This window comes from Elephas maximus, chromosome 3 (genome assembly GCF_024166365.1).
Source record: "Elephas maximus indicus isolate mEleMax1 chromosome 3, mEleMax1 primary haplotype, whole genome shotgun sequence".
NCBI classification, from domain to species: Eukaryota; Metazoa; Chordata; class Mammalia; order Proboscidea; family Elephantidae; genus Elephas; species Elephas maximus.
The window spans coordinates 10,567,779-10,580,742 of record NC_064821.1 but is presented as its reverse complement, the minus strand read 5'-3'; the positions used below and the strand labels follow the sequence as shown (position 1 = coordinate 10,580,742).

The following is a 12,964-nucleotide window of genomic DNA, read 5'->3' as shown; positions in this document are numbered from 1 at the left end:
TCATCTCTTCTATATCTCAAAAGATATTGACTAAAACACACCCTACACTAATATTGTCTCATTCGTATAACAAAGAAAATCCATTCCCAAATGGGATTAAAACCACAAGTATAGGGGTTCGCATTTACTACATATGTATTAAACCAAACCCATTACCTTGAATGGATTCTGACTCATAGCAACCGTATAGGACAGGATAGAACTGCCCCATAGGGTTTCCAAGGAGAAGCTGTTGAATTCGAACTACCCATCTTTTAGTTAGCAGCTGAATGTTTAACCACTGTGCTACCAGGGCTCCACACATATATTGGGAGGACACCATTCAGTCCATAACACATCCTCTAAAAGTTTCCAAAGTAGGGAGATTGTACATGGTAGAATTGAAAGCTCTGCCTTGGCCTCTGAGCAGGCAAGGAGTGTATACTTTGGGACTCACACCAGGGTCAAACAGGGATCCCTTGACACACTTTTTTAAAAGGGTGAGGTTGATGCATTTCCTGTTTCCATGTGATGGTTTAAAAAGGCAACTACTCAACTCAACACTCAACAGGGGTAGATGATCATTGCTCTGAACACTTTTTCCCTTGAGAAGGTTCTTTTTGTTGTTGTTGTTGAAATAATAATTCTGGTTTTTATTCCAGAAATACAAATAATTTTTAACCGCTCCTCTATAGCATTAGAGGCTTTTCAGGTGGTTATGATTTTTACATGATAATAAGGGTTGCTCTCACTTATTAATATCTTTTTTTAAAATTTCCTCCAGATTCAAAAGATTTTTACTTATGATATTTAAAAGGAACTCTTATCCATACAGCAGATAATATTATCCAAACATTGTTATCTTTTTATCTTGAGTGCTTGTTTTAAAACTTTTTCTACATGTTATGTATCTTTAAAAAAAATTTTTTTGTTGTTGTGAAAATCTACATAACAAAACATATGCCATCTCAACAATTTCTACATGTACAATTCAGTGACATTAGTTACATACTTCAAGTTGTGCACCCATTCTCTCTATATCCTTTTCCAAATCATTTCACCAACATTAACAGCAGCTCAGTGTCCCCTAAGTAAGAACTCCCCCTGTTCCCCTCCCTTTCAGCCCTGGTAACAGCTAATAATCTCTGGTTTCTATATATTTGCTTATGTCATATAAGTGGTATTTCATAGTACTTGTCTTTCTGTGGGGGACTTCGTTAAGGATGATGTTTTCAAAGTTCATCCGTGTTGCAGCATGCATCAGGACTTCATTTCTCTTTACAACTGAGTCTTTTGAGAATTGTTTTGTTGTCATTTGGTTTTCCTCTATCCTACAGGTTTATATACTTTTTCTATAAAGAGACAGATAGTAAAATATTTTTGGATTTTCAAGCTGTACAGTCTTGCGAGAGAGACAGGAACTAAGGGCCATAGACACAGAAGGATAGAGGGTCAGAGCACAAAAGGGCTGGAGATGAGAGACAGGAGGTGAGGGTCGTAGGGACAAGGATAGAGTTATAGAAAGTCAGAGAGATAAAGGGAGAGAAGGTCAGCAAGTCAAAGGGAGGGCAGAAAGGGGGAGGGAGAGAATTTGAGGGAGAGAGAAAGAAAAAATTAAATGGAATTGGCTACCCTACATACCTTTCCACTCAATTAGATCCCCAGCATGAACTAAAGATGAAAGATGGGAATGCGCAGTTTCCTCATCCCATGTGAGTTTCACCTACCCCTCTGAGGGCAAGCTTCTTGCCTCCTGACTCTGATATTTAAGGATTCATAGATATTTTCACAGCACATTGATTTACATGTTTTCCATGGAAACCTCTTATACTGTGTAGTGCATCATATTAGTATTACATAATGTAAACACTGAACCCAAAACAACATGCAGCGTATTACATGGGCAATTTAAGGGGTTTCCAAAGGCAATTTGAACTCTACTTTAGGTTTGCCTCATTGTTACCCGAAGCTGGACTGGCCTGGTGTGGCTTCTCATCAATTAAAACACACCGAGGTGAGGAGGGAGGAAGAGCTTTTACTGCAAGCACGCAGGCAAGGAGCAAGGAGGTGTATATCTGAAATCCAGCTTTCCAAACAAAGAGAGGCAGAACCTCTTATACCGTCCTTCGCAAGGAACGACATACAAACATCATGGACTACATAAGTTATAATGGCACATAAGTTCGCTAAGAAAATTGCATTTTTTCCCCCTTAGTATGTACTGAAAATGGCAGATAAGTCCAGCCCTGGGTGGAGATCTTAACATTCAATTAGGCCTTAATGAGGTTTGGATTACTTTGGGACACTTTTGAGGCTAGTAAAGTGGGTATGACAATCTTAAGGCAGGAACTGAGCAACATGCAGCACTCAGGGTCTTGAGGACAATGGAGAGGAAGGGGCAGGTTCAGTTTGATAATGGCTGGGCAGCTGCTAATTGAGCCACACTCAATGCTGTCTATCACCCAAGGTCTTGATGATAATGAACAGGAGAAGCAGGTTTGCTCCATGATGGCTGAGTAATTGCTGGCTTTGCTCACTGTCAGGACCCTCAGGTAAGACACTCCCCAAACCGGAAGCCCTAAAAAATTTCTCTTCTATGGTCACAGATCACAGTGCTGTTGCATTGATCACCTATCGTGCTCTTGGGGATATTCTCAATGAAAACTATTTTAGTGACAGAAAAGGACTGCAAGAAGTGAAACTGAACTCTCTTGTCGTGAGTGGCACCATTGGCTCGAAGGAAAAAATTGCCCTGTCCAAACCTGTCCTCCTGACCTTTAAACATACTCAGGTGAGCAAAACCAAGGACTGGTTCTACCCAAGAAGACCAGCACAAGTTGCCATTGAGCCAGTTCTGAGTCATGGCCACCCCATGGGTGTCAGTGTAGAGCTGTGCTCCGTAGGGAGCTGTCAGTGAATGATTTTGGGGAAGTAGATCATCAGACTTTTCTTCCCAGTTGCCTATGGGTAGGCTTGAACCTCCAACCTTTCAGTTAGCGTTTGAGCACTTTAACTGTTTGTATCACCCAAGAACTACATCCAGAGTGCCTCAAAGGGAGGAGGGTGAGTACTAAGGCTCTGGTAGGGAACTGAATCCAACTCTGATGGTTCAGAGTCAAGAGAACTGACGAAAGATGTTGAGGCGCTCAAAGATTGCCACAGTGGGGCGTCGTGATTACATTAAACCTAAATGGGTAACAGAGGGACTAGAATTACTGAGTCCAGTGAAAACTGGAGGAATGGAGGAGGAATTGTCCAACTGCAGATAGAAATGTTGTTAGTTGCTGTCGAGTCAGCTCCTACTCTTGGTGACCTTATGTATAACAGAACAAAATGTTGCCCAGTCTTGCTCCACCATCATGATCATTAGTATGTTTGAGTCCATTGTTGTAGCCACTGTGTTCATCCATCTCACCTTTGCTGGCCCTCCACTTTACCAAGCACGATGTCCTTTTTTAGTGAATGGTCTTTCCTGATGATGTGTCCAAAGTAATTGAGTCAAAGTCTCCAAAAATATTTTGTGATCCACAGAGTTTTCGTTGTCTAAGGGATTGACACAATGCCCACAGAAATTAGCCCACAGAAATTGACACAATGCCCACAATGTGAGGGATTGACACAATGCCCACAGAAATGAGCTGAAATGTTGCAAAAATCATTAAGATGGCACACCACCAAGCAATATTTTCTGCTGTTATTCGTGGGGTCAATTCAGTGGCAACTAACTAACAACAATAATTTTCAGAAGTAAATTTCTAGATCTTTCTTCTTAGTTTGTCTTAGTCTGGAAGCTCTGCTGAAACCTGTCTACCATGGGTATTTGAAATGCAGGTAGAATAGCTTCCAGTATCATAGCAATGCACAAGCCACCACTGTATGACAAACAGACAGATGGGGGGGTGGGGAGATGGAAATAGCCTGGAAGAAACACCTGCCCTCTCTCTTCTCTTGCCCAGTGATCTCCTATCAGGCTCTCTCATTGCTAGAACCCACTGGAATCCATCCAGCCAACAAAGAGCCTGGGTGAAGCAGTTCATAGGTCAATCCCCAGGGCACTGAGATGAGCAGAGAAGGACACAATTAAGGAAAACGAAACTCCATAGCACAGGTGGTGGTGTGAAACTCTTCCCCACAAGTACTCAAGATAGTGGGATTTTCCTAATCCAGGGTCCAACCCAGTACACCTGTGATCAACCTATAAAACGCAAGTAAGAAAACCAGAGAGAGACTCACTTCTATGCTATTGTTTTTCCAGCCTGTTGGTGAAAGAACAAAACAATTCTGTGTCTACTGGGAAGGATCGAAGGAGGGGGGCAGCTGGTCAAGGGAAGGCTGCTCTCGTATCGGAAGCAACGACTCTCACACCATATGCCAGTGCTTCCATCTGTCCAGCTTTGCTGTCCTCATGGCTCTTATGCCCAAGGTACCAGGATTCATGGTCCTCTCCTTTGAATGTGACTGTGTGCAGTGAGCTAAGTCATCCTCGCCACATCTTAGAAAAAGATGCTAAGATAAGGACTCAGATACAAGTAGCTTCCTTGGAAGGTGATTCCAGGAAACAGCAGTAGGGGGCTGAGCAAGTGAAACAGGAGAAGGATAGAGAACAATACAGAGAACATTATCAAATCAGTCATCTCTGTGGGCCACTGGAGCTTAATTCCCTCTGGGAAGATCTGGGAGACGGTGTAGGCCACACACCTCAGAGTTATCCTAACTGAGGAGTGAGGGAACTGGGGCACTGATACACCATCTCTTTCCAGTCATTTGTTGAGAACTGCATCTAAAAAAAATCTAGGGGGCACTAATTCTCTGCCATTTTCATGGACATGGGCAGAGTGAGCTCAAAGTAACAGAGAATGCACCTCCTGTAGTGGGAAGTTGAGTTGGCAAGCCCTACAATGGTCAGGTTCAAGGGGTTCTGGAATAGAAAATATCTGCTATTCTGCAAGAGGGAATCACAGCTATACCTCCCTGATCAGACCAAAAGGAAGGTAACTGGCTGTCACCAATGACAAAGAATAGCCCCTGAACTTCCCAAGTCCCAATCAGGTCAAAGGCAACTCAGGTTTCAAGAAATTTACTTAACTTCTTCCACTATTTCTTTTTAGCTCCTATTTACTGGGTATTTGCTATATGACAACTATCGTGTTGAATGCTTTATATGCGTGGCCTCATTTTATTCATTTAACAAATATTTATGGAGTGCCTACTATATGCCAGCTGCTGTTCTAGGCATTGGGAATACGGCAGGGACTAAGATAAAAATACCAACCTACATGGAGATTACATTTGAGTTCTGCTCATTTCAATAGGACCACCACCCTCACGTGGCTAGTGAGCATTTGAAATGTGCCAAGTGGCACTGAAGAATTGAATTCCTAATTTTATTTAATTTCAATGGATTTAAATTAAAAGACTGAAGCAGCGTAAAATACTTACGCGTTAAACACAACATTATTGATTTGGTAGGACCACATTTCGTATTCTCCATTGAAAATATAGCACCTGAATTGAGATATGGTATAAGTTTCAAATATGTATCAGGATTCAAGACTTAAAATGAAAAAGAAAATATAAATTATCTCATTAATAATTGCTTTACACTGATTACACATTGAATTGATAATATTTTTTATTGTAGTGAAAACATACACGCCAAAACATTCGCCAGGTCAACAATTTCTACACGTAAATTCAGTGACATTGATTACTTTCCTCATGTTGTGAAGCCATTATCAGTATTTTTTTCCAAATTATTCCACCACCATTAATGGAAACACAGTGCCCCCTAAGCAAAAACTACCTTTTCCCCCTTGTTTCCACCCATGGTAACCTCCAATGATCTTTTGTTTCTATATATTAGCCCATTTCATATAAGTGAGGTCATACAGTATTTGTCCTTTTCAACTGACTTATCTCACTCCACATAATGCTTTCGAGGTGCACTCATGTTGTGGCATGCATCAGGACTTCATTTCTCTTTGGGCCTCAGTGATATTCCATTGTATGGTTGGACCACATTGTGTTTATCCATTCACCTGTTAATAGACATTTCAGTTGTTTCCACCTTTTGCCTATTGTAAGCAGTGCTGCAGTGAACATTGGTGTACAGCTGTTGAACTGGTGATTTTTTTTTTTAAATAATTTTTATTGTGCTTTAAGTGAAAGTTTACAGATCGAGTCAGTCTCTCACATATAAACTTATATACACCTTACTACATACTCCCATTTACTCTCCCCCTAGTGAGTCAGCACGCTCCCTCCTTCCAGTCTCTCCTTTCGTGACCGTTTTGTCAGTTTCTAATCCCCTCTACCCTTCCATCTCCCCTCCAGACAGGAGATGCCAACACAGTCTCAAGTGTCCACCTGATACAAGTAGCTCACTCCTCATCAGCATCTCTCTCCAACCCATTGTCCAGTCCATTCCATGTCTGATGAGTTGCCTTTGGGAATGGTTCCTATTCTGGGCCAACAGAAGGTTTGGGGACCATGACCCGGGATTCTTCTAGTCTCAGTCAGACCATTAAGTCTGGTCTTTTTATGAGAATTTGGGGTCTGCATCCCACTGTTCTCCTGCTCCCTCAGGGGTTCTCTGTTGTGCTCCCTGTCAGGGCAGTCACTGGTTGTGGCCGGGCACCATCTCGTTCTTCTGGTCTCAGGATGATGTAAGTCTCTAGTTCACGTGGCCCTTTCTGTCTCCTGGGCTCATAATTATTTTGTGTCCTTGGTGTTCTTCATTCTCTTTTGATCCAGGTGGGTTGAGACCAATTGATGCATCTTAGATGGCCACTTGTTAGCATTTAAGACCCCAGACGCCACACTTCAAAGTGGGATGCAGAATGGTTTCTTAATAGAATTTATTTTGCCAATTGACTCAGATGTCCCCAGAAGCCATAGTCCCCAAAGCCCCGCCCTTGCTCCCTTGACCTTCGAAGCATTCAGTTTATCCAGGAAACTTCTTTGCTTTTGGTCCAGTCCAGTTGAGCTGACCTTCCCTGTATTGAGTATTGTCCTTCCCTTCACCTAAAGTAGTTCTTATCTACTATCTAATCAGTAAATAACCCTCTCCCACCCTCCCTTCCTCCCCCCTCTCCTAACCACAAAAGAATGTGTTCTTCTCAGTTTAAATTATTTCTCAAGATCTTATAATAGTGGTGTTATACAATATTTGTCCTTTTGCATTTGACTAATTTCACTCAGCATAATGCCATCCAGGTTCCTCCATGTTATGAAATGTTTCACAGACTCATCACTGTTCTTTATTGATGCTTAGTATTCCATTGTGTGAATATACCATAGTTTATTTATCCATTCATCCATTGATGGACACCTTGGTTGCTTCCAGCTTTTTGCTATTGTAAACAGTGCTGCAATAAACATGAGTGTGCATATATCTGTTCGTTTAAAGGGTCTTATTTCTGTAGGATATATTCCGAGGAGTGAGATTTCTGGTTTGTATGGTAGTTCTATTTCTAAGTTTTTAAGGAAAGGCCAGATAGATTTCCAAAGTGGTTGTACCATTTTACATTCTCACCAGCAGTGAATAAGAGTTCCATTCTCTCCACAGCCTCTCCAACATTTATTATTTTGTGTTTTTTGGCTTAATGCCAGCCTTGCTGGAGTGAGATGGAATCTCATTGTTCTTTTAATTTGCATTTCTCTAATGGAACTGGTGATATTTTGAACGCATTAGGTTGAATAAAATATATTATGATATTAATTTCAAATGTTGTTTTTTTACATTATTTGTTAACGTGGCTATTTGAAATTTTAATTTACCTCCGCGGTTCACATGATATTTGTATTGGGCATTCTGGTCTAGTGGTTTCAGTTTTTCAACAGCCTTATGTGGTTGCTGTCATTAGGTGCCGTCAAGACAATTTTGACTCATGAGACCGAATGTGACAGAGTAGAACTGCCTCATAGGGTTTTCTAGGCTGTAATCTTTAGAGGAGGAGATGGCCAGCTCTTTCTCCCACGGAGCCACTAGGTGGGTCAAACCACCATCCTATATGGTTAGTACCGAATGCTTAACCATTGTGCCGCCATTATTGCCTTCATTTTGAAGATGGGAAGACCAAGGCTAAGTGACTTGCATGAGAGACCCTTGAGCTGGGAACCCCATCTGACTTGCCATCAGAGCCATAACTACTGGGATAAGAAATGGAACGTATTCCTCCTTTTGTGGTTCACAGGCAGATCCGGCGTTGACTCTGATTACCTATGTGGGCCTGAGCCTCTCTCTGCTGTGCCTCCTCCTGGCAGCCCTCACCTTCCTCCTGTGCCGTCCCATCCAGAACACCAGCACCTCACTCCACCTGCAGCTCTCGCTCTGCCTCTTCTTGGCCCATCTGCTCTTCCTCGTGGGGATTGATAAAACTGAGTCTGAGGTAGGTTTTTGAACCAAATTGCCTTGTTGTCATAATAAAATCTCACCATGTTGTCCTAAGAAAAGATGGGGGAGAGAGGCGAGAATCAGCAGTAAGGCTGTGGGAGGAAGAGCAAGGGTCCCCATTTCAGCTGTGCTCCTGTTCAACTTTGAAGAAGCCCCACACATTCTAAAGCCTCTTAGCAAAGTGACTGGGAGTCACTGATGGCATTAGAAAGGGTGACGTTAGCTGCTATAACATATAAACCCCAAAATATCAGTGGCTTAGCTCAGTAAACCAAACCAGTTGCCGTGGAGTTGATTGCGACACACGGCGACCCAATGTGTTTCAGAGCACAAATGTGTTCCATAGGGTTTTCCATGACTGTGACCTGACAGAAGTAGATTACCAGAGCTTTCTTTTGAGGCACTCTGGGTGGATTTGAACCACTAACGTTTTGGTTAGTAGCTGAGTGCTCAATCATTGTGCTACTCAGGAACTCCCTTTAGTGCAATGCCATTTAGTAGTTAATTTTTCACTTAGGTATCAGTAGGTGGGCAAGAGATTTGCAGGGTGTCTATCCTCCACCGTGAGGCTAATGGAGGCTCTGCCATATTCCATATACAGCTTCCAAGGTCACCCTGCTGTCCATTCCATTTGGGCCTAATTGAAGGGGAAAAGAACATGGTGGAGTCCCATGAGGGTGAGGTTTATATGGGTTTCCATCTCACGTTCCACTGGCTAGAACTCAGACATGTCGTCACGCCTAACTGCAATGGAGACTGGGAAATGTAGTTCCTAGCTGGACAGCTACTTGCTAATGACAACCCTGCACTCTGAAATGTGGGATTGTTGTTTTTGTGGCCGTTAGCTGCTGTCCAGTCAGCCCCCGACTCATGACAACCCCATGCACGACAGAACAAACACCACCCAGCCCTGAGCCATCCCCATGATTAGTTACAGATGTGACCGTTGTTATCCATAAGGGTTTTCATTGGCTGATTTTTGGAAGTAATTCCTAATCTCTTTGCCCGTGGCCTGGAATGGATTATTCCTGTTTCTTAAAGCTCTCCACTCATGGCATTTTGGTTTATAGCTGCACTAGACAACTGAGACACTCAGCAAAAAATGTTTGCTTTTACTTTCATCGCGATCACGATCTCCAGTATTTCCAGGAAAATTAAAACTAGGTGCTCTCCAAATCTCCTTTTAGTCCTAAAGGACTATGATCCCACAGCCAGAAGGTTATGAAAACACTATTTTCCTCCCTGAGAGGCAGCATAAAAATCCAGTTGCTGCTGAGTCAGCCCCCACTCATGGCAAGCCCATGTGTATCCTGAAAGAATTGTTTGACAAACACCATATGGCCTTCAAAGGTATAGTGGAGGTAAGCTGGAGTGAGATGAAGCTAGCAGTAGGGAGAAGAGTGATGGTAAGAGTTAGTGAAAATATGAACCAAGGAAGAGGAAGCGGGTCTGATTTAAGAAACATTTGTGAAGTGGAATTGGCTGGACTTGGGGCCCAAGTGAAGATGGAAGTGGTGGGCGTGGGAGAAAGCAGACATAAACGTGACTCTGAGGTTTCTAGCCTGGGAGACTGGGTAGAGGGATGGTGATGTCATTAACCAAGCTAGAGAAGGAGGAACAGATTTGGGACAGAAGAGATGGTGAACCTGAGTTTAAATCTGCTAAACTGGAGGTGCTTATCAGACACTTGAGTAGAGACAGCCAACAGACGATTGGAAATAAGAGTTTGCAGCTCAGGAGAGATCAGGGTGTGTTATGGATTGAATCATGTCCCACTAAAATATGTCTTGAAATCATAACCCCTATTCCTGTGGATGCAATCCCATTGGGGGTAGGTTTTCTTTGTTATATTAGTGAGGTCATGTCAGTGTAGTTGTTGTTAGTTGCCGTCAAGTTTTCTGACTCATGGCGACCCTATGTGTGCAGAGTAGAACTGTGCTTCATAGGGTTTTCCATTTCTGAGTGATACAGAGAGCAGCATAGACTGAGGAAAAAGTAAGCACAACCGGGGGAGGATAGATGCCACCTGAAGTTCACCAAGGAACCGAGGAAGACTGGGGCTAGAGAAAGTGAGATAAGGGAAAAGATTGAAGTTGTCAAGGAATTCATTTTACTTGGATCTACAATCAACACCTATGGAAGCAGCAGTCAAGAAATCAAACGATGTATTGCATTGGACAAATCTGCTGCAAAAGGACCTCTTTGAAGTGTTAAAAAGCAAATACGTCACTTTCACAACTAAGGTGTAGCTGATCCAAGCTATGGTGTTTCCAATCCCCTGATACGCATGTGAAAGCCGGACAATGAGTAAGGAAGACTGAAGAAGAATTGATGCCTTTGAAGTATGGTGTTGGGGATGAATACTGAAAATGCCTTGGACTGTGAGAAAACCAAACAGCTCTGTGTTGGAAGAAATACAGTCAGAATGCTCCTTAGAAATAGGGATGGTGAGCTTTCGTCTATTGTATTTTGGACATGTTATGAGAGGAGACCAGACCCTGGAGAAAGACATCATGCTTGATAAAGTAGAGGGTCTTCAAAAAAGAGAAAGACCCTCAATGCGATGGATTGGCACAGCAGCTACAACAATGGGCTCAAATATAGCAATGATTGTGAGGATGGTGCAGTGTTTCCTTCTGTTCTATTTAGGTTCCGTATGATTTGGAACAGACTGGATGGCATCTAATAGCAACAACAACTATATATGTATAACCCAAAAAAAAAAAAAAAACCCACTGCCATCGAGTCGATTCCGACTCTTAGCGACCCCATACGACAGAGTAGAACTGCCCCCATAGAGTTCCCAAGGAGCGCCTGTCACATTCGAACTGCTGACCTCTTGGTTAGCAGCCATAGCTCTTAGGCACTATGCCACCAGGGTTTATATAAATATATATTTTAATATGATGTAGATGGATTAGAAAAGGGTTTCCAAAATTTTGATACTTGAGGTGTGTCTAAGTGAAAAGCAGACAGACATTTTAAAATGTAATTTCTAAGTATTTATTTGTATGGCTATTGTCTTTATGGTATGTGATCCCACTGTTTTCATCCATAGAAAGTGGTACAAAGTTGTCTTTAAAATACTCTTCTCCCCAATCATTCTTTCAATTGTGTAAATATACATAAGAAAACATTTGCCATTTCAGCAATCTTCGTGCGTTCAGTCCAGCTACATTGATTATATTCCTCATGTTGTCCGACCATCCCCACTGCCTGTCTCCAGGTTACACCCTCACCCTTATTGGAAGCTCCGTGTCTCTTAAGCGTTGAGTCCTCCTTTCCTCTCCCGCCCTCCCACCTGCCCCTGGAAACCTCTAACGAGCTATGGTCTCTCTACCTTTGCCTAGTCTATATATTTGGTATAAGTGAGATCCTACAATATTTGTTCTTTTGTGACGGATGCTTTTCATTCAGCAGGTTTTCAAGGTTCAGCCATGTCATACATAGCATGTGTCAGGACTGCATTTTGGCTTTATGGCTGAGTAGTATTCCATTGTGTGGATGGACCACATTTTGTTTCTCCGCTCACCTGATGATGGACATTTTGGGATGTTTCTCCTTTTTTTTGGCTATGAAAAAGCTCTTTGGCCTTGACTACGAGTTGCCATAGAGTTGACCCCAACTCATGGTGACCCCCTGTGTTTCAGGGTAGAACTGTGCTCCACAGGGTTTTCAATGGCTGGTTTTTTGGAGTAGATCACCAGGATTTTCTTCCAAGGTGCCCCTGGGTGGAACGGAACAGCCAACCTTTCAGTTAGCAGCTGAGCACTTAACAGTCTGCATCACCCAAGGACTCCGTTAAATATTTTGTTTGTACTGAGGCAGCTCCAGTGAATGGTGGACATTGCTCTCCATGTACACATGAATATTTTTTATTGTACTTTAGATGAAGGTTTACATAGCCAACAGTTTCTCATTAAACAATTAATACATATATTATTTTATGACATTGGTTGCCAAGTCCACAACATGTCAACACTGTCCCCTTTTTAACCTTGGGATCTGCACTACCAGCTTTCCTGTCTCCTCCTGACTTCTCATCCTTGCCCCTAGGCTGGTGTGTCCATGTGGTCTTGTTTTGTTTCATGGGCCTGTCTACTCTTTGGCTGAGGAGTGAACCTCAGGAGCAGCTTCATTGCTGAACTATAGGGGTGTCCAGAGGATACTCATTAATATTTATTTCTAGAGACAGACCCTGAGACAAGGATCTGAGTGCAGTTAGTTTATTTGGGACTTGTCCTGGGACACACTGACATGGGAGGGGGGAACGAGACAGAGACGGGAAGACAGACAGTAAGCGGTGCATCTTCAAGAGACTTTCCACGGTGGACAACTGGAGCTCCATTCCACTGAGGAGCTCTGGGAGACAGCGTAAGAACGTGTGTCTCAGAGTTCTCCCACCCAGACCAAACCCAAAAAGCCCAAGCCAGTTGCCATCTCATGGCAACCCCATGGGTACAGAGTAGAACTGCACCATAGGGTTTTCAGGGCTGTGACCTTTTAGAAGCAGATTGCTAGGCTTTTCTTCCAGAATGCCTCAGGGTGGGTTTGAAACACCAGCCTTTCAGTTAGTATTTGAGTGCTTAA

General features: G+C 42.8%; 2 protein-coding genes across 3 annotated transcripts in view; both read left to right on the top strand.

Annotated features, from left to right (window-relative positions):
• The window catches only part of LOC126072018 (adhesion G protein-coupled receptor E4-like), a 150,342-nt gene that overhangs the window by 41,843 nt on the left and 95,535 nt on the right, over positions 1-12,964 (top strand). The gene's annotated exons all lie outside the window — the stretch shown is intronic.
• The window catches only part of LOC126072010 (adhesion G protein-coupled receptor E4-like), a 66,110-nt gene that overhangs the window by 29,237 nt on the left and 23,909 nt on the right, over positions 1-12,964 (top strand). For both annotated transcript variants that reach the window (XM_049876588.1, XM_049876587.1), the window contains exons 8-10: positions 2,586-2,770; positions 4,235-4,402; positions 8,175-8,369. In XM_049876588.1, coding sequence (XP_049732545.1) covers positions 2,586-2,770; positions 4,235-4,402; positions 8,175-8,369 — 548 coding nt within the window. The remainder of the gene's footprint in view (positions 1-2,585; positions 2,771-4,234; positions 4,403-8,174; positions 8,370-12,964) is intronic.